The sequence below is a fragment of the Rhinoderma darwinii genome, chromosome 3, assembly GCF_050947455.1.
Source record: "Rhinoderma darwinii isolate aRhiDar2 chromosome 3, aRhiDar2.hap1, whole genome shotgun sequence".
NCBI classification, from domain to species: domain Eukaryota; kingdom Metazoa; phylum Chordata; class Amphibia; order Anura; family Rhinodermatidae; genus Rhinoderma; species Rhinoderma darwinii.
Window position 1 is genome coordinate 207,308,536 of NC_134689.1, and position 22,899 is coordinate 207,331,434.

General features: G+C 40.3%; 1 protein-coding gene across 2 annotated transcripts in view; it reads right to left on the reverse strand.

Annotated features, from left to right (window-relative positions):
* The window catches only part of LHFPL3 (LHFPL tetraspan subfamily member 3), a 111,723-nt gene extending 109,092 nt beyond the window's left edge, over positions 1-2,631 (reverse strand). Inside the window, exon 1 of one of the 2 annotated variants that reach the window (XM_075857306.1) lies at positions 1,731-2,631. In XM_075857306.1, the coding sequence (XP_075713421.1) occupies positions 1,731-2,466 (736 nt within the window). In that variant the 5' untranslated portion in view covers positions 2,467-2,631. The remainder of the gene's footprint in view (positions 1-1,730) is intronic. The other variant, XM_075857305.1, reaches the window with a different exon arrangement.
* Positions 2,632-22,899: the final 20,268 nt, after the last annotated feature.

Below are 22,899 nucleotides of genomic sequence, written 5' to 3' on the forward strand. Positions count from 1 at the left end.
GATCTAGCTAGATAACTATGTGTAGCCACATACACACACATTAACGTTACTCAAGTGTTCTGAGAGTGAATAGACATCACTACCAGCCAGGACGTGAGGTCTATTCAGAATTCTGACACTTCGGTAACGTTTGTGTGAGATTTACAGCAAGGCAAGCGTAATCTCGCGAGATTACGCTGTAAACTGTCATTTAAAACAAGATTACGACAACATGTAGAAAAGAAGACAGCACGGCACTCACCATTTGCAAAAGGTTTTTCTTTATTCCAAGATTGAGGCAGGCAACACGGGATTCAAAAGACAACAGAGCCTGTCTTTGTTGTCTTTTGAATCCCATGTTGCCTGACTCAATCTTGGAATAAAGAGAAACCTTTTGCAAATGTTGAGTGCCATGCGGTCTTCTTTTCTACATGTTGTCATTTGCTAAAACTAACTTCAACACGCACTGAGCACTGCCAGACAAAGGCTGTCGAACCACAGGTCCCAGCGAGCTGAAGCACAGTCTGACAATGCAAGCTAAGGCAGTGCCAACCATTTTTCATTTCTACATGTTGCACAGTAAAACGAGATTACGCTTGCCTTGCTGTAAATCTCACACAAACGTTAGGATTCTGAATAGACATCACGTCCTTGCTGGTAGTGATGTAGATTCCCTGTCAGGACACTTCAGTAACGTTAATATGTGAGTAAGTGACTGCATATAGTGCTCTAGCTAGGTCACTATGTGCAGAGTTAATGAATGGAGAGAAGTGTATGATGCTGATTGGTCACTGATTGGTCAGCGTCATACACTTCTCTCCACAACGCCCCCTTGGTCATATAGTAAAACACGCCCAGTTGTCTATTAAGAAAGTCATTAGCATAAATCTAATATAGGTCATAACTCTGTCAAAAATGATAGTTTTTCTAAATAAAAAACACTGTTGTAATCTACATTATAGCGCCGATCACATCATGTACAAGATAGGGCACTTATAATGTGGTGACAGAGCCTCTTTAATGGATACCTGTTACAAATTCCATACAGTGGCATGCGCACTACAGAATACAGGCCAGACGGAGGCCAAAAAAACACTCTGTTAGCCTTCGTCTGATAATGGAACCCTATAAACAGATTTAGCGTGTACATCGGGAGATTTGTTGACGTATACGTTACACTTAAACAAAAGCGTGATGTGAACAGTGTCTCTCTGTTTTCAATTGTAAATTCCAACACCCAGAACTCATAAAAACTAGTACAGGCCGAAAGAGTTAGTATTCACCAAAGCAGCCAATCAGATCCCAGCTGTCATTTTACTGTGTGGATTATCAAAATGAAAGAGGTGATCTCATAGGTTGCCATGGGCAACACTGACTTTCTCTACTCTAGCTGTGTTATAGGTGAGGCCCAATGGTTTATATCTATGCTAGGACACTATAATCAGAGGCCTACAATGGAGAGAGGAAATACTTGGAGTTCAATGTGACAACGTCATTCTTCTCCTTGGGTTTTAGGGTGTAAGAATGCTGCTCTAATTCCTCCACCCTTAAAACAACGTTCTTGTCCTTACATTTATGGAATGTATGAATTAAAAATCCAACACTTGAGGTCCCAAATACTCACCTCTACTGGACAACACTGCAACAGACAAGCTGTCAATCAGCAGCTGAGATCAGACAGGGAAGAGGCAGCCGCTCTTCATTCATGCAGGGACTTAGCGCTTTCCTGGCTAGAGCTAGCCCCTACTCACCTGAGGAAAGCTGCATCCAGGCGCAGATCTTATACACCGTGGCTGTGTTACAGAAGAAGAACAGAACGAAGGACACGATGCAAGCGATGATGAGCGTCATGGACAGGCCGATGAAGAAGGAGGCGGCTTTGAATGCTCCCGAGGGAATGGAGGAGAAATCAGTGAAGCTGCCGGTGCATGTGAGCTCTTTGGAGAAGCCGCTACCGATACAATAGTGGAAGAGTCCGAAATAGCCGGCCTGAGGGGTGTCCACGCCGTCCCCTATCCAGTAGGGCTGGATGAAGCACACAATGTTGACGATGGCGAAGAGGATGGTGAAGATCGCCCACAGCACCCCGATGGCCCGAGAGTTGCGGATGTAATTGGCGTGATAGATCTTGGCCGCCTCCTGGGGGGACAGCATCGCTAAGCTTGCGTCTGGCATGCTCGATACCCGGAGAAGGGGACACTGGTGACTGAGGAGACAAATCACAGCAGCAGCGGCGACATGGAGAGAGGCTGATGCTGCTTGTAGACACAGTGCGTCATGGAGATTCCCCTTCTGCACACACCTGACCCGTCCTCTGAGCTCTCTGTGTAGACGGGTCACTGCAACCTGCTGCAGATCTGCATCCCAATGTGTCAGGAGCAGACGGTACCACGGAGAGCTGGAAGGGGAGCGGCCAACGCAGTAGCGTATGCTGGATGTCTCCACAGAGATGACAGGAGGGTACCAATTGCGGAGTGCACAAGACATCCCTCCTCATCCCCCCTATCCGTGCAGCGTGTGAGCGGGTCCAGGGCACGTGCTGGTGACGAGGGGGCGCGGGAAGTGTGAGGTGAGGAGCGGCGGTGCCGCTAAATATAGCTGTGCTCCAGCTCACGGTATCGCCTGTGGATGAACATTGAAGCAGTCATGATGGACCGTTCACAGCCCTGCCTTCCATTCACACATAATGACAGAATGCGGCAGCACTCCTGACTACCGCACTCACCAGTGAGATGACGTTTACATGTTAGATTAGAAAAGTACTTTTTATAGGTGTATTCCGATCATAAATAGCCATAGACTATGCCATAAATGTTAGATTGGTGGGGGTCCTACCACTAGCCCCCTTGATTAAAAAAAAAATGAAGGCGCTCACTTTGTGTTTTCATATCTCAAAGAATGGAGAGCCAACTCTTCAATCCTCTACCTCCCTCCTTGAGCGTAACCTCTCACACATTTGTATTATTTTTACATGTGTTTTTAATGCGTTTTTCAAGTCCTATAAGGCCAGGATCACACACACGCAGTTTTAATGCCGTTTTTGTGGCAGTCAAAACTCTGTGTGTGATCCTGGCCTATAGAAGCCAATAAGAAAAACGCCACAAACCAAAATGCTTTGTATGTAGCCTCCCTCTACAATTATTAACTTTAGGGGTGCGTAAAAGTGCACAGCGTATCCGCCGAGGTTGGCGCAGGGAATTTATGCCTGAAAAACAACACCAAATTGCGGTGCGGTTTTTCGGTTGGCATGTTCGCTGCCGAAATCCTGCAACCATAATGAAAAAAAAAAAGGTTATACTTATCCGGTCGTAGTCATGGCAACGCGTCTCTCTCTCTAGACCTTTTTTGGGTCCAGCATTTCTGCACTTGTTTTAATAGCAGCATACTGTTTTCTGCGGGGGGGGGCTAATGCTGCTGAAATATTAGAAACAACCCGTAGAGGTTTTCTTCAAGGGATTTATCATCTTTTTTGAAAGTCAAGTTTTCTTCTGAAAGTTTCTTGAATAAGATGGAACAAAATAAAATTTGCATTTTTTTGAAAAATGCGTCAGTTTACGCGAGTATTTTTCACACACAGTATAGACCACGCACAGAATTCATCTCCTTTCACGTTATAGTGCCACAATGCCCACATATAGTGCCACAGTGCCCACATATTGTGACATAGGGCCACAGTGCCCATGTAGATAGTGCCACAATGTCCCTGTATAGTGCCACACTGCCCACATATAGTGGCACAGTGCCGACATATAGTGCCACAGTACCCACATATAGTGCCACAGTGCCCATGTAGATAGTGCCGCAATGTCCCTGTAGATAGTGTCCACATAGTGGCACACTGCCACATATAGTGCCACAGTGCCCACATGCAGTGCCAGTGCCCACATCAGTGCCACAGTGCCCACATGTAATGACAGTGCCCACTTAGTGCCACCCGCCAATATAGTGCCACAGTGCCCATGTAGATAGCACCCGACCCCCCTAGATCGCAGCACACCCACCCTTGTAGATCACAGCAACCCGTCTTGTAGATCGCAACCCCTCTCCCTTGTAGATTGCAACCCCCTCCCTTGTAGATCGCAACCCCCCCCCCTTGTAGACGCAACCCCCTTCCTTGTAGATCGCGCCGATGCAGCTGCCACTAGGAGCTGAATCCCCGGCCAGATTGCCGACGCTTTGTAATAACAATAATAATAATAATATATGCAACATTATTGTACTTAACTTCACAACTTTTAACCTCTGCAAATAATTTTTTATCATAAATACAATTGGAGAATTGTCTATCTAAGGACCTGTTCACATCACGGTTCGCTTTCCGTTCCGTGGTTTTGTCGGAGGTTTCTGTCGTGTGAACTCCGCAACGGAAAGTGAAAGTGAAACCAGAGCTTCTGTTTCAGTCACCATTTATCTCAATGGTGACGGAAACATTGCTAATGGTTTCCGTTCGTCACCATTCCGTCAGGTTTCCGTTTTAACCACGGAATCAATAGCGGAGTCGACTGCGCTATTGATTCCACCGGAAACCTGCCGGAATCGTGACGAACGGAAACCATTAGCGATGTTTCCGTCACCATTGATATCAATGGTGACTGAAACAGAAGCGGTGGTTTCACTTTCCGTTGCAGGGTTCACCCGACGGAAACCTCTGACGGAACCCCGGAACGGAAAGCGAACCGTTATGTGAACAAGCCCTAACTGATTATAATTTCTGTGTTCCCTGCCAGGGAACAGGTTAACAGAATCTATAATCAATTATGTACTGCATGCACTAAAATGCAACCTCTGCCCATCACCCCCTCAGTTGGTCTCCGAAACTGCAGGCGAGAGCAGTGTAAAGTGCAGCAGGGCCAGGTAGATAATGCCAAGTGGGCACTCTGGGGGGAGATTACATTCTAGTGTCTGAGGTCTGTGCAGTACCGGCCCCACGATGGAGGGTTAAAATAAATGACAATAAGGCCGGATTCACACAACCGTGATTGGACCGTGAAAAACAATCCGTGTGTCCACCGGATTTCCCAGCCCGACCACGGTACATTTGAACGGGACTCCTTTCATTATAGACATTTAGGCTACAGCCACACAAAAGTGAAAAAAGATGGCCATTAAAAACGGATCAATTGTCAGGTTTTCATGTCCATTTTGCATCAGTGTCTCCAAATTCTCATCCATCCTCAGAGGTCTGGTCTTAGAAGGCGTTTGGCGCGCAAATCGCTCCAGCTGCGATGCCGTGTCCCCTCTGATACCTCTCCTCTCCGAGAGTGCATGTGTGTCAATGAACTGGCGTCCGAAGGAGGAGTCAGATGACTTTGATGCAGGCTTCCTTGTCCTGCCACCCAGCTATAGTGAAGAAACTGCAATCATAGCTGGTGACAGAATATATCGGACTACTTCTCCGGGTCACTGAAATGTGCATGGTGCATCGAAGTCTGAGGCAGCCATATTAAGTAAAAGTAGGGCACCATTTAATAGGTGACATGACAGATATGCTTTTCAGAATTGCTGTGCATTCTGCATTTATATAAAGGGATTGAATTCAATAAAGTAATATACTCATTATCATGCGTTATCGATCAACATTCTTTTTTACATAAGGGAATTGCATGCAAAGCAATTCTTTAATAATATACAGTATAATGTTGGAGCAAAAAAAATCACACTAGGTGTACACCACAAGATTATTGATATGTAAAGTAACAGGAAAAGGGATTGGGAAAAGTAGTGTGATATAATAGAATTTAAAGAGTAGAAAAATAATAAATACTTTATTAATAAATAGTTAAAGGGGTTGTCCCAAGTTGACTCAAATTTTTTTTTTTTAGACATTCTAAGCAGGAAATGAATTTTAAAACATTTGCTGTTAAAAATTTGTAAAAATTCATTTCCTAAGTGCCTTTTTTTTACACTTGATAACTCAGCAAGTGCTGGTTATCTTTTCTAAAAAGGGGCGTGAGCGGCTCGATGTCAATCAAGCCGCTCCGCTCTGCAGTGTGCGCGCTCCCGATGTTGCTAGATACTGTAGTTCTAGCAACATCGGGAGAATGTTCGTCTCAAGCGGGCATGGTAAGCCCGATTGAGACGAACTTACCGTGAATGTCATCAACCCTACACTACACTACACTACACTACACTACATTCTCCCCGTTTCGGCAAACAACTTCTCTCTCCCCCCCTGTCACTACATGTAATTTATGTATCCGCCGCACCGGTGCTGCATCAGCACGCGGCGAACAACTAAAAATATATAAAAAAAATAAACTCACCTAAGACGTTCTAACGGCGCTCTGAAGGGTCCCGTCACTTGCCATCTTCCTTCTTCTTGGCGCCGCTCGCATTCATAGTAACAGTGCGTTGTGGCGCAGATGACGTAATCATATCAGGCCCACGTGATTACGACATCTGCGCCCACCGCTATGTTATTGTGAATGGGAGCAGTAAGAAGAAAAGTGACGGGACCGTTCAGCTCTTCGTGGGAACGTCTTAGGTGAGTTTATTTTTGTATGTATGTTGTCATGTATGTATGTATGTATGTGTATATGTGCATGTAGGTATGTTGTGATGTATGTATGTTGTCATGTATGTATGTGTATATGTGCGTGTATGTATGTATGTATGTATGTATGTTTTCTTGTATGTATGTCGTCATATATGTATGTTGTCATGTTTGTATGTGTATATGTGCATGTATGTATGTTTTCATGTATGTATGTTTGCATGTATGTATGCATGTATGTTTGCATGTATGTTTGTATGTTTTCATGTATGTATATTTGCATGTATGTATGTTTTCTTGTATGTATGTTGGCATGTTTGTATGTGTATAAGTGCATGCATGTATGTATGTTTGCATGTATGTATGTTTGTATGTATGTTGTCATGTATGTATGTATGTTGTCATGTTTGTATGTGTATATGTGCATGTATGTGTATATGTGCAGGTATGTTTGAATGTATGTATGTTTGCATGTATGTATGTTTTCATGTATGTATATATGTGCATGTTTGTATGTATGGTTGCATGCAAGTATGTATGTTTGCATGTATGTATGTTTGCTTGTATGTTTGCTTGTATGTATGTTTGCTTGTATGTATGTTTGCTTGTATGTATGTTTTCATGTATGTATGTTGTCATGTTTGTATGTGTATATGTGCATGTATGTTTGCATTTATGTATGTTTTCAAGTATGTATGTTTTCATGTATGTATGTTTGCATGTATGTTTGCATGTATGTTGTCATGTATGTATGTTGTCATGTTTGTATGTGTATATATGCATGTATGTGTATATGTGCATGTATGTTTGAATGTATGTATGTTTGCATGTATGTATGTTTTCATGTATGTATATATGTGCATGTTTGTATGTATGGTTGCCTGCAAGTATGTATGTTTGTATGTATGTATGTTTGCATGTATGTATGTTTGCATGTATGTATGTTTGCTTGTATGTATGTTTTCATGTATGTATGTTGTCATGTTTGTATGTGTATATGTGCATGTATGTTTGCATGTATGTATGTTTTCAAGTATGTATGTTTTCATGTATGTATGTATGTATGTATATTGTCATGTTTGTATGTGTATATGTGCATGTATGTGTATATGTGCATGTATGTTTGAATGTATGTATGTGCATGTATGTATGTTTTCATGTATGTATATATGTGCATGTTTGTATGTATGGTTGCATGCAAGTATGTATGTTTGCATGTATGTATGTATGTTTGCATGTATGTTTGCATGTATGTATGTTTGCTTGTATGAATGTTTTCAAGTATGTATGTTGTCATGTATGTATGTTGTCATGTTTGTATGTGTATATATGCATGTATGTGTATATGTGCATGTATGTTTGAATGTATGTATGTGCATGTATGTATGTTTTCATGTATGTATATATGTGCATGTTTGTATGTATGGTTGCATGCAAGTATGTATGTTTGCATGCATGTATGTATGTTTGCATGTATGTATGTATGTTTGCATGTATGTATGTTTGCTTGTATGAATGTTTTCAAGTATGTATGTTTTCATGTATGTATGTTTGCATGTATGTTTGCATGTATGTTGTCATGTATGTATGTTGTCATGTTTGTATGTGTATATGTGCATGCATGTTTGCATGTATGTATGTTTTCAAGTATGTATGTTTGCATGTATGTTTGCATGTATGTTTGCATGTATGTTGTCATGTTTGTATGTGTATATGTGCATGTATGTTTTCATGTATGTATGTTTGCATGTATGTATGTATGTATGTTTTCATGTATGTTTGTTTGCATGTATGTATGTTTGCATGTATGTTGTCATGTATGTATATATGTGCATGTTTGTATGTATGGTTGCATGCAAGTATGTATGTTTGCATGTATGTTTGCATGTATGTATGTATGTGTGCATGTGCTTGCTTGTATGTATATATGTATGTTTGCATGTATGTATGTTTGATGGTATAAATGTCTGTATGGCCATGTATGATACTGTCTGCTGGCGCCCTGTATCTAAGCCAACTTTGCGGCAGGCTTGTATAACATTGTATAACATTGTATAACAGTCAGTATCACACATGAAACTGAAACTAAGGCTTTTTTTTATATATATATTTTTTTTTACAGGTTTGGTGTTTGGAATACGTCGGTTTCGAGGACTACATAGATGACGCTTTTTTTTCATTAATAAAATGGTTAATGAGGGTTGTGTTGGGGGTACTTTATTTCAATAAAATATTTTATCTATATCTTTGTCTTTTCTTTTCAAATTTTATTACTACCACTTTAGTAATGGCCGCTGTCTGAGTGACAAGGTCCATTACTAAGGGGAGGCTTAGTGTTAGCCGGTACAGAGGCTAACATTAAACACCATTATTACCCCGGTACCCACCACCACCAGGGGTGCCGGGAAGAGCTGGGTACGATCCAGTACCCGACCATCTGTTGTGATGGTCGGGCTCCGGGGCGGCCGCAGGCTGGTATTATGAGGCTGGGAAGGGCCAAAAATAGTGGACCTTCCCACCCTTGTAATGCTAGGCTGCTGCTGCTGTGTTGTATCTGGCTGGTTATAAAAATGGGGGGGACCCCACGTCATTTTTTTTTATTTATTTATTATTTTTATTAAAAAGACATGGGGTTCCACCCAATTTATCATAACCAGCCACAAACAACACAGTGTTATTAGCCTGGGAATGTACTAAACCAGTGGCCCCTCCCACCCGTGTAATGCCAGGCTGCTGCGGCCTTGTATATGGCTGGTTATTAAAAATGTGGGGGACCCAACGTCTATTGTTAAATTTAAAAAAAAAACGACGTGGGGGTCCCCCCCTTTTTTATAACCAGCCCGATACAACACAGCAGCGGCAGCCTAGCATTACAAGGGTGGGAAGGTCCACTGTTTTTGGCCCTTCCCAGCCTCATAATACCAGATGGTCGGGTACTGGATCGTACCAAGCTCTTCCCGGCACCCCTGGTGGTGGTGGGTACCGGGGTAATAATGGGTGGTTAGTGCTAGCCTCTGCACCGGCTAACACTAAGTACCGCCTTAATAATGGACGCTGTCAATCAGCTAACTGCCATTATCTAGGCACTAATAAAGTTTAAAAAAAAACACAAAGACAATTTTTTTTTTATTGAAATAAGAAATCCCCAACAAAACCCTCGTTAACCATTTTATTAAAATTTGCAAAAAACGTAGATCTACGCAGTAGTCCAAAGAATCGAAGACGTAGTCCAATCGGTACATCAAAATCTGCAACAACATAAAAAAAGTTATCAATGTGAACAATACTTATACTCCCCTACACACACACACAAACAACCACACACAAACATATACACAAACACATAAACACACACCCATATATTACACAAACACACACATAAACACACAAACACATATACACACAAACATATATACAAACACACCCATATATACACAAACATATACACATATGCACAAACACACCCATATATACACAAACACACACACATAAACACACACACATATACACAAAAAAATATACACACACACACATATACACAAACACATGTACATAAACACCCATATATACACAAACACACACATATACAAAAACACACAAACATATACACACAAACATACACATATGCACAAACACCCATATATACACAAACACACACATAAACACACACTAACATATACACAAACACACAGATATACACTAACACAAAAATATACACACAAACATATACACATACACAAATACACCTATATATATATATATATATATATATACACACACACACATAAACACACACACATATACACACACATATACACAAACACACACAAACATACACAAACACACCCATATATACACAAACACACACATATACACAAACACAGATATACACAAACACACAGATATACACAAACACAGATATACACAAACACACAGATATACACAAACACACACACACACATATATATTTACCTTTACTGGAGCGCAGACTTCTCCACACGACGGGTGTCTTCCTCGGCATCTCCTGCGCATGCGCCGAGATGCGCGTTCACGAGTAAATTACATCCTCTGCTCAGGACGCAGAGGATGTCATTACGCATGCGCGGCCACCGCTAAAGGTAAATAGCGGTGGCCGGGAACCTAGGCAACGAGCAGGATACAAAGAGGGACTGATCGCAACTTCAATCAAGGATATCAAGAAAACGACATCGCTGGACGACGGACAGGTAATTAGAAAACTTATTAACTTTTCATGGGGAAGCTAACTTGCTACATTTATCAACTTGGGAATAACCCTTTAAGTAAAAAAGAACAATGTTAGATGATGGTTGTATAGTGCCAAAGCCCCCTAACTTGGCACAAAAGACAAAGTATGTCTAGAATATTCATACTCCGTAAAGAATAAGTTAGATACCCTAGCCTACACAGGTCAAATGTCTAATGTGGTTATTATGTGGGTTTGACCTAACCTTTAGAACAGAGCTAGTCTGCTAGCACCCAATCAATATGAGAATATCCCTGATAAATAAAGGCTACCTAATATAGCAACATAATATATCACCCATAAAGGGCTATAGAGATGCCCCAAATCGCAATTGTATTGTCAAATTGTATTTTTGGTTATAATATTACGCCACTGGTGGTGCTCAATACCGCAATACCAGACAATCGCTATCACATGGGTGAAGCACACATATTGACAGAAAACAAAACCATGTTTTTCCATAAATGTGGTTTTATTTTTCTTCCCCCCCAAACAAAATTCATAAAAGTTAATCAATAAATTATATGTACCTTAAAATGGTTCTATTAAAAATTATTAACCGTTCCTCAAAAAACTAGGTCAAATACAGCTATATTTACAGAAAAATAGAAAAGTTATGGCTATGGAAATGCCGTAACATAAAAAAAAGAAGTCTTATTACCAATTAACTTTTTCAGAATAAGGTTTAGATTACATTAGAAAAAACAAAAAACATCTTCCCAAATCTTATGATTAATGATCAGAAATATAGGATTACTCAATTAAGGGTTTTACATATGCCACAAAATTAATTACAAACTTTTACTCCTCGAAAATATTGCCCAAGAAAATATCCAGAATATTTACCACCTACTTACCTCCGATCTGGAAATGCTCGTTTATTGGAAAAATGGGAAAGAGAACTTGGAAAAACGTTCTCAAGGGAGCAGATTGATTAGATCTTAAAACATTCTCAAATCACTCTCTAGCTCTACAAGGATACAGGAACTAAATTATAAACTAGTATCACGCTGGTATAAAACACCAGAGTTAGGCCTAATTCACAGGAGCGTATTTCACGTCCGTGTTACGCGCGTGAAAATAACGCACGTCACACGGACCTATGCAAGTCAATGGGGCCATTCAGACATTCCGTGTTTTTCATGCAGTGTGTGTCCGCTCCGTGAAACTCACTGCATGTCCTATACTTCTGCGTTTTTTGCGCATCATGCACCCATTGAAGTCAATGGGTGCGTGAAAATCACGGACAGCACACGGACGCACATCCGTGTGCTGTGTGTGATTCATGCAACAGTTGCTAAAGAAATGATGAGAAAGAAAACCACCTCCTTTAGTTTATTTTGCTGACGTAAAAAACGCATGACATACGGATTACATACGCGCGTAAAAAACGCTGATAAGCACCATACACTGATGTCACACGGAACTGCAATGCAGGAAAAAACGCTGCATTTTTTACGCGCGCAAAACAGACACGTTCGTGTGAATAAGGCCTTATTAAATAGAATCGATTCGAATCAAACTTCAACATACTGGCGATGTAAAAAAAGAAACAGGAAATTTATCCCACATCTGGTTTAATTGTAATTTAATTACGCCTTTTTGGAATAAAATACAAATTAATATCTGTACAGTACTTAACAATAAAATTAGCGTGACACTAGATCTTGCAATACTTAACTTAGACGCGTCCTACCAGATTATTAATTATAAAACAAGTATTCCTTACTTACTGCATGCAGCAAAAAGCATAATAGCAAAACATTGGAAAGAGACAAATACACCATCTATTCTAGAATGGATAAACAAAATCATTTAATTCAATTTTATATAAAGAAAAAATGGTCTTTAGATCAGAATCTCGACAAATATCACAAGGTCTGGGACGGTTGGACACGCTTTCAAAAAATCCAATGATTAACATATTTACTTATGAACAACAAAAAAGTATCAGTCCCATTCCAAATCTAAGACATCTGATTCCAGACTATACATAATGTATACACGAATGATCATTTCATTTTGAACACAGTAAAATATTATAGCCCCCGGAAGAACTTATGTGCGAAATACGTGTTGGGGTTTGGATCCCCTTATAACTTAGGTCTGTATGCCTCCTTATATATTTTTTTTTGTGATCTGGCTCTCATCATATAATATAATCCCTTTTTCTTAGATGTTTTCTATTTCCAGTTTTCACTTTATGATATATGTACCAGTTCTCATATGCACTATTTGCACTTTATTATATGAGGCTTTGGGACCAGTCCTATGTAGGGATCCTTCTTCATGGGTTATGGTAATGACGGGGAAGGGAGACAGACAGGTGAGCCCTAATCTACCCACCACTTAGTCCCTGCCTACTTGCAACGGCCCGTCCTAGGCGACGGCGTACAACTGGGCGACGGTCCCTACGCTCAATAAGTGCATGACAGACAAGGGTACACAGAAGCTAAGAGAAATGGGGCAGTTGCCCACGGCAACACAGTGAGCAACAAGAGTAGTGTTTAATAAATATTGGTCGATCTTAAAAACAGACAAACGTTTGTCTAAAATTATTACTCCTCTTCCGGCGATGACACCGCGGCGTAGTCCTAACCTTCGTGACATTCTGGTTAGGAGTCATTATGTTCCCTCCACATCTAATAAATATCTTTTTGGATCAAGGGGGCCCAAATGGGGAAACGTGTCATGTGGTAAATGTGGAGCCTGTCAAACTATGGAAAGAACTGATTCGTTCTCTGGCTCTGATTGCACTAAAGTTTATAAAATTGTACATTTTGTTAAAGAGGCTTTGTCACCAGATTTTGTAACCCCTATCTCCTATTGCAGCAGATCGGCGCTGCAATGTAGATTACAGTAACGTTTTTTTTTTTAAAAAAATTGAGCATTTTTGGCCAAGTTATGACCATTTTTATATTTATGCAAATGAGGCTTTCTAAAGTACAACTGGGCGTGTTTAAAGTTATGTACAAGTGGGCGTGTATTGTGTGTGTACATCTGGGCGTGTTTACTTGTTTTACTAGCTGGGTGTTGTAAATAGAAGTGTATGATGCTCACGAATCAGCATCATCCACTTCTCTTCGTTAACACCCAGCTTCTGGCAGTGCACAGACACACAGCGTGTTCTCGAGAGATCACGCTATGACGTCACTTCCCCAGGTCCTGCATCGTGGCGGACGAGCGAGGACACATCGGCACCTGCGTTTGCAGGTAAGTCGATGTAGCTACTTACCTGCAAACACTGATGCTGCTGCTGAATCAACTGTAGCCTCTGGTGCCGATGTGTCCTCGCTCGTCCGACACAATGCAGGACCTGGGGCAGGAAGTGAGTGACGTCACAGCGTGATCTCTCGAGAACACGCTGTGTGTCTGTGCACTGCCAGAAGCTGGGCATTGTGAAGAGAAGTGGATGATGCCGATTCGTCAGCATCACACACTTCTAGTCACAACGCCCAGCTAGTAAAAGAAGTAAAAACGCCCAGATGTACATACATAATACACGCCCACTTGTACATAACTTTAAACACGCCCAGTTGTACTTTAGAAAGCTGCATTTGCATAAATATAAAAATGGTCATAACTTGGCCAAAAATGCTTGTTTTAAAAAAAACAAAAACGTTACTCTTATCTACATTGCAGCGCCGATCTGCTGCAATAGGAGATAGGGGTTGCAAAATCTGGTGACAGAGCCTCTTTAACTGCAATACTAGGAATGTCATCTACCACGCGCGCTGTCCTTGTAATAAGATATATATCGGAATGACCTCAAGGGACCTAAAAATGCGGATAATGGAACATATCAGGGACATTAAGGGCATTCAACATAGACACGATGGAATTGATGACACCCCTTATGGTGACAGAAGTAAGCCTCTTGCAAGGCACTTCAAGGAGTTCCATGACAGCAATTGGAGACTTTTGAAAGTTAAGGGAATTGATTGGATTTATGCTGGGAACCGCGGGGGGGGATATTGTGAAAAATTTACTGAGAAAGGAAATAAAATGGATTGTTACTTTGGACACAATGTCCCCAAGGGGTCTGAACGAATCACAAAGTTTTACATCCTTTTTGTAATTGCTGTGTTTAAGACTAATGCTGTTTTTAATTTGTTGCCAGTGTCGAATTAACGGATTTCTGAAGAAAGTGATACCGAAAAAGTCCGAAATATATGGATTAGTGCCGATGATTATATATGCTGGAGGATGCGAAGTTACGAACATAATACATGGCTGTATTTATATGAGTTATATATGTATGGATTTTTATGTGTGTACGAGTGGTCAAATGAATAATGTTTTTATATGTATGTATGGCTCTCCCCTTCCCTCTCTTTTTTTCCCCTTCCTTTCCCCCCCCTTTTTTAATATGTATAATTTGTATATATGTATGCATATCATAAAATAATAAAAAAAAATTGTTATGGGAAGTTTAGATGTGTACACATACCTATTGGGTATTAATATTTATTCATTTATATAATCATTGTGTATAATTTTATGGTTATGTTTATATTTTGAGTGTATTTGTGTATATATATGTATAATTAATGTTTATCACTGTGGGGGATATGTATGCACAAAGGTGTTTGTTATCATGTCATTAATTAAATTTTTAAATGTGATTTAATTTATTGTAAACACTATATACGTATAAATCTATGTGTATGAATTAGATTTTCACTCTATTTTTGGATCCGTGCTGCTCATCCTGGTCGTAACCCGTGATTCCTGGTTACAGGTCGGGTCTCCGATTGGGATCAGCACCTACGAATCCATCAACCTACTAGTGTGCACTTTATATTTATATTTATTAATTATATTCAAGGGTCTGGTCCGGGTCGGTCCTCTTAATTTATTTATTTATGTTTTTTTTTTTAAGACACATGGTATTTTGCGTTAGATTTGGTACAATTATAGTTAATTATATTTAATCACTATTTGTGTAATATATTATATTAATAATTTTTATGGAATTTTAATATATGGATGGTATTTAAATATATGGTCAGTCATGCAATTATTCATCTATTTATTTAATGAGTAATCTATTTTTGGCATTTTGTAATACGCATATAAAGGATACTTTCGATATAGTCAGGTTTATTTTTCATGTGCACGTACATAGGTATTTTTGATAGTTCTAGGGTCCGGTATGACTAATGACACTTTCCCCTATTGACAGTACGCTTCTTGTCTCACCTGTTGGGTACTTGATGGGTGCGCATGTGGGTCGCGTGATCTCCCGTGCGTCGGACGAAGGAAGCGAAACGCGCGTCGAGGTGGTCCTCGGATCGGAGTGTGTTACATAGTTACATAGTTTGTACGGTTGAAAAAAGACACATGTCCATCAAGTTCAACCAAGGGATGGGAAAGGGGAAGTGGGATGGGAAAGGGGAAGTAAAAAATTTCTACACATAGCAGTTAATATTTTTTTGTTCTAGGAAATTATCTAAGCCTTTTTTAAAGCCATCTACTGTCCCTGCTGTGACCAGCTCCTGCGGTAGGCTATTCCATAGATTCACAGTTCTCACAGTAAAGAAGGCTTGTCGCCTCTGCAGGTTGAACCTTTTTTTCTCCAGACGGAGGGAGTGCCCCCTTGTTTTTTGAGGGGGTTTTACATGGAACAGGATTTCACCATATTTTTTGTATGCGCCATTCATATATTTATATAAGTTAATCATGTCCCCCCTTAGTCGTCTTTTCTCAAGGCTAAATAGGTTTAGTTCTTTTAATCTTTCCTCATAACTTAGATTCTCCATGCCCCTTATTAGCTTCGTTGCTCTTCTTTGTATTTTTTCCAACTCCAGGGCATCCTTTCTATGAACTGGAGCCCAGAACTGGACTGCATATTCTAGATGAAGCCTCACTAATGCTTTGTAAAGTGGTAATATTACATCCCTGTCCCGCGAGTCCATGCCTCTTTTGATACACGACAATATTTTGCTGGCCTTTGAAGCAGCTGATTGACACTGCATGCTGAAATTTAGTTTATGATTTACAAGTACACCCAGATCCTTCTCAACAATTGACTCCCCCAGTGTAGCTCCCCCTAGGACATATGATGCTTGCAGGTTTTTCGTACCCAGATGCATAACTTTACATTTATCTACATTAAACTTAATTTGCCAAGTGGACGCCCAAACACTTAGTTTGTTTAAATTTGCCTGCAATTCACAAACATCTTCCATAGTCTGAACTATATTGCATAGCTTGGTGTCATCTGCAAAAATAGAAATAGTGCTATTAATCCCATCCTCTATATCATTAATAAATAAGTTGAATAATAGTGGTCCCAGCACTGAACCCTGGGGTACACCACTTATAACTGGGGACCATTCAGAGTAGGAATCATTGACCACAACTCTCTGGATACGGTCCTTGAGCCAATTCTCAATCCAATTACAAACTATACTTTCTAAACCTATAGTCCGTAATTTACCCATTAGATGTCTATGAGGGACAGTGTCAAATGCCTTTGCAAAGTCCAAAAACACTATATCCACAGCGGCCCCTCTGTCTAGGCTTCTGCTTACCTCTTCATAAAAACAAATCAGGTTGGTTTGACAGCTTCTGTCCTTTGTAAAACCATGCTGGCTGTCACTTATAATACTATTTATCGTCACATAATCCTGTATATAGTCCCTCAATAGCCCCTCAAATATTTTCCCCACAATTGATGTTAAGCTTACTGGTCTATAATTACCCGGCGAAGACCTAGAGCCCTTTTTTGAAAATAGGCACCACATTTGCCCTGCGCCAGTCCCTTGGCACTATACCACTCATGAGAGACTCTCTAAATATTATGAAGAGGGGGACAGAAATAACTGAACTAAGCTCTTTAAGAACTCTAGGGTGCAACCCATCTGGTCCCGGGGCCTTGTGTACATTTATTTTATTTAATTTAGCTTGGACCATATCTACATTCATCCAATTCAGTATATCAACTGATATATTAACAGCACCGGCACCGGCTACATCAGCTGCTCCTTCTTCTGTTGTATATACAGAGCTAAAGAACACATTTAGTAACTCTGCCTTCTCTTGATCCCCTGTGACCAACTCCCCATTACCACTATTTAAGGGTCCTACATGTTCAGACCTGGGCTTTTTTGCATTTATATGCTTGAAGAATTTTTGGGGATTTGTTTTACTATCCTTGGCCACCTGCCTTTCATTTTGTATTTTTGCTGATTTTATTACATTTTTACAGATTTTATTAAGCTCTTTATATTTTACAAAGGCTGCAGATGTACCCTCAGATTTGTATTTTTTAAATGCCCTTTTTTTGTCATGTATTGCCCCTTTCACAGAAGGTGTAAGCCATGTGGGGTTTAATTTTAGTCGTTTATACTTGTTACCTATAGGAATACATTTTGCACTATAATTACCCAAAGTAGATTTGAAAATCTCCCATTTATCATGTGTCCCATTATTTGACATTAGTTCTTCCCAGTCTATATCCTGAATTGCAGCCCTCATCCTGGGGAAATTGGCTTTCTTAAAATTAAATGTTTTTGCCCTCCCAGCCTGCGTTTGTTTTTTACAGTATAGGTAAAATATAACTATATTATGATCACTGTTACCAAGGTTTTCACGAACATTGACATTCCCAACAAGCTCTGCATTATTAGAAATGACCAGATCCAACAGAGCTTCACCTCTAGTCGCGTCTTCCACAAACTGGCACATAAAATTTTCCTGCAACAGGTTGAGGAAATGTCTCCCCTTTGTGTTCTTTTCACCATGTCCACTTCAGGTAAATGACTAGCCTATTTAGACATTGATGTTCTTTTGCATACTTATTGAGTTATATCTTGCCATTTAAAGTTAATCATTCTAGATATCTGATCTTCTGGTTATTCTACTATAATATCATATGGTTGCAATCATGTTATAATTTATGGTCATTTCCATGGGACTTGGTGAACATTCCCATCCGGGGTGTTTTTAGCTCTTTGTATTTTAAATGTATGTTTTTTGTGGGTAATTTTTCCCGTATGGGACAATAAAGATTTACATATTTTATATTCTTGCGGTCTACTTGATGTTATTTATACATCAGGTATATTTTTGGATTTTGATAATCATTGTCATACCTGATGGTTTGATATATGCTCTGAATACATTTTCTGTTGATAATTTCGTATTTTTGTAGCAGATAATTTTTTTTACATGGATTATAAATTACGCGACCGAACCTGGGTCACACAACTAGCTAATGTTTTTGATGGTACTGAATTACCCTATGAGGATGTGAATACTGATGTGAAGGAGATTAAAGTGTCTTTGAAATATCTTTTGAAAAAAAGAACTCGAGTGTGGTGGAACAAAGCCTCTCTTGAGAATTATTTACAACGTAATATTATCCCCCGCAGCTTAAGGGTCCAATTGTTCCCTTCCTTCCCGGTTGATAACACAACCTTTAGGAGTAAGTGGGAGGAGTCATGTAAGAATTGCTCTAAGAATTTCCTGGAACTTCTTATTGGTCTAGATAAGAAGACTTTGGAGGTTACTAAAGTGGAAATTGAGGAATTAAATGATAAATTAAAGAAAGAGTTGAGTGAGAAATCACTTAAGGAATTCGAAAGTGAACTGGATAACGACTTTAAAAAGTGGGAGAGTGAGGTCCAAGCTGATAAGGCTAGAAAATTCAAAAGAGATCTTGCAGATTATCAGTCCAATAGTGCCTATAAATGGCAAAGATCAGGGAGACCTATGTCCTCATCGCGATCATCTTCTGTGTCATCCACCAGAAGCAACGTAGGGGAACATTTTTTAGACAAACGTGTAACCTCAATAAATCAAAAGGAATCGGATCGATGTCGAATGCATACCCGAAATTATTACAAAAGGAAAAATTATGGAGGTCTCAGAGAGAACCAAACGAAAGTACGGAAACATTAAAGGTAATTAATTTATCTAGTATTGATCTCTCAGATGCACAGATTTCCGTTTTAAGTAGAGGCCTGACCTCTTCACCTTCCGCTAACTTTGGTCTCTTCGAAGCGGTTAAGAATTTACACCTTTTTGGCGGTAAACTCATGCTTAAACGCTATTTTTCTAACCCGGGTGAGTTTATACCATGTGATGATACTGAAAGGGAGGCCCTTAGAGCATTGGAGGAATTAAGGGAGGAAAGTTCTGTTGAAGGTCATGGTGGACATGGTGAGAAGAACACACTCCGATCCGAGGACCACCTCGACGCGCGTTTCGCTTCCTTCGTCAGGAGGTGAAGTATGCCTAGTGTTTCCCCTCTTAAGTACACCTCCAAATGAGGTGATGTTAACCGCTGCATGAGTATACCTAAACTTCCCTTGTGTGCCCGCAAGAAATCCACGACATTTCCATCCTTTTCCCTTTGTCCACAGGTTGATATTTTTGTTAGATTGGTAACTGAGGATTTGAGATATGTTTCCAACAATTTTGGGGACAATCTGGCACCTTGTGAGAGGGAGGCTCTCAGGGAATTAAAACAGATGAAAGACGTTATATTCAAGCCAGCGGACAAGGGTGGAAATGTCGTGGTGTGGCCATGTGATATGTAAGAAAAAGAGGTTGGGCGACACCTTGGTGATAAAGAAACTTATAGGGTTCTGGATCACAACCCAATGACTCTATTTAGCTCAAAACTCGATACTATTTTGAGGAAAGCAGTAGATAAGGGCATTATCACACGGGAGGTTCTTGAGAGTTTGATTGTTAGAGAACCTAAAGTACCTACTCTTACCTTTTACCTAAGGTGCATAAAAATGTTAAATGCCCTGCTGGCAGACCGATTATTTCGGGAATCGGTGGGATCTGTGAGATGACATGTAGATTTATTGATTTCTATCTCAGACCCCATGTGGAAACTCTTCCATCATATATACGTGATTCAACTGATATTCTTGTATCCCTTGAGGGCCTGAGATTAGAATCTGATATGTACTTGGTCACGAGTGATGTAGAGTCCTTGTACACATCAATACATCATGATCATGGTCTGCGCGCATGCAGGTTTTTTCGGCAGACAGGAAATATGGCATATGAAATGGTTGAGCTCATTCTAGAACTGCTAGATTATGTATTGAGACATAATTTCTTTGTTTTTAAGGATAAATTCTACTTACAAAATCATCGAGGCACTCCAATGGGGGCAACTTGCGCCCCATCCTATGCAAATTTATTTATGGCATTTTGGGAAAGATCTTTGACAACAAATGGTAATTATTGTGATGAGTGGCAAGTTGTATCATGGAGGCGTTTCATTGATGATGTCTTGTTCATTTGGCAGGGGACTGAGGATGAGCTCAACCTATTTTTAAACCATCTGAACATTAATGAAATGGGTATTAAACTCGTGAGCAAGTACAGTAAGACCGAAATAGATTTTTTGGACCTAAAGATAAAGGTGGAGGCTGATGGTAAGCTTAACACCAATATTTTTAGAAAAACCACTTCTGTGAATTCTTACTTAAAGAGGCTCTGTCACCAGATTTTGCAACCCCTATCTGCTATTGCAGCAGATAGGCGCTGCAATGTAGATTACAGTAACGTTTTTATTTTTTAAAAACGAGCATTTTTGGCCAAGTTATGACCATTTTCGTATTTATGCAAATGAGGCTTGCAAAAGTACAACTGGGCGTGTTGAAAAGTAAAAGTACAACTGGGCGTGTATTATGTGCGTACATTGGGGCGTGTTTACTACTTTTACTAGCTGGGCGTTGTGTATAGAAGTATCATCCACTTCTCTTCACAACGCCCAGCTTCTGGCAGTGCAGACACAGCCGTGTTCTCGAGAGATCACGCTGTTACGTCACTCACAGGTCCTGCATCGTGTCAGACGAGCGAGGACACATCGGCACTAGAGGCTACAGATGATTCTGCAGCAGCATCGGCGTTTGCAGGTAAGTCGATGTAGCTACTTACCTACAAATGCTGATGCTGCTGCAGAATCAACTGTAGCCTCTGGTGCCGACACGATGCAGGACCTGTGAGTGACGTCACAGATCTGCACTGCCAGAAGCTGGGCGTTCTGAAGAGAAGTGGATGATACTTCTCATCAGAACGCCCAGCTAGTAAAAGTAGTAAACACGCCCCGATGGACGCACATAATACACGCCCAGTTGGACTTTTACTTTTAAACACGCCCAGTTGTACTTTTGCAAGCCTCATTTGCATAAATACGAAAATGGTCATAACTTGGCCAAAAATGCTCGTTTTTTAAAAATAAAAACGTTACTGTAATCTACATTGCAGCGCCGATCTGCTGCAATAGCAGATAGGGGTTGCAAAATCTGGTGACAGAGCCTCTTTAACGGCTGACTCCTCCCACCCTAAACACATCATTAGGGCTATCCCTAGGGGGCAATTCCTCCGGACTAGAAGGATCTGCTCTACTGAAGATGGGTTTGAGCATCGATCCAAGGATCTGATGAACAGATTTCTCAATGGAGGTTATCAAGAATCAGAAGTGAAACGTGAATACGAGTATGCCAAAACCAAGACCAGAACTGACCTACTTAAATCCCAAGTGAAGGGAAGAAAAGATTCGGACAATGTGGTAAGATACATATCAGGGTACAATAAGCAATGGAACATCATGCCAGGGATTTTTAATAAACATTGGTCGATCTTAAAAACAGACAAACGTTTGTCTAAAATTATTACTCCTCTTCTGGCGATGACACCGCGGCATAGTCCTAACCTTCGTGACATTCTGGTTAGGAGTCATTATGTTCCCTCCACATCTACTAAATATCTTTTTGGATCAAGGGGGCCCAAATGGGGCAACGTGTCATGTGGTAAATGTGGAGCCTGTCAAACTATGGAGAGAACTGATTCGTTCTCTGGCTCAGATTGCACTAAAGTTTATAAAATTGTACATTTTGTTAACTGCAATACTAGGAATGTCATCTACCACACGCGCTGTCCTTGTAATAAGATATATATCGGAATGACCTCAAGGGACCTAAAAATGCGGATAATGGAAAATATCAGGGACATTAAGGGCATTCAACATAGACACGATGGAATTGATGACACCCTTTATGGTGACAGAAGTAAGCCTCTTGCAAGGCACTTCAAGGAGTTCCATGACAGCAATTGGAGACTTTTGAAAGTTAAGGGAATTGATCGGATTTATGCTGGGAACCGCAGGGGGGATATTGTGAAAACTTTA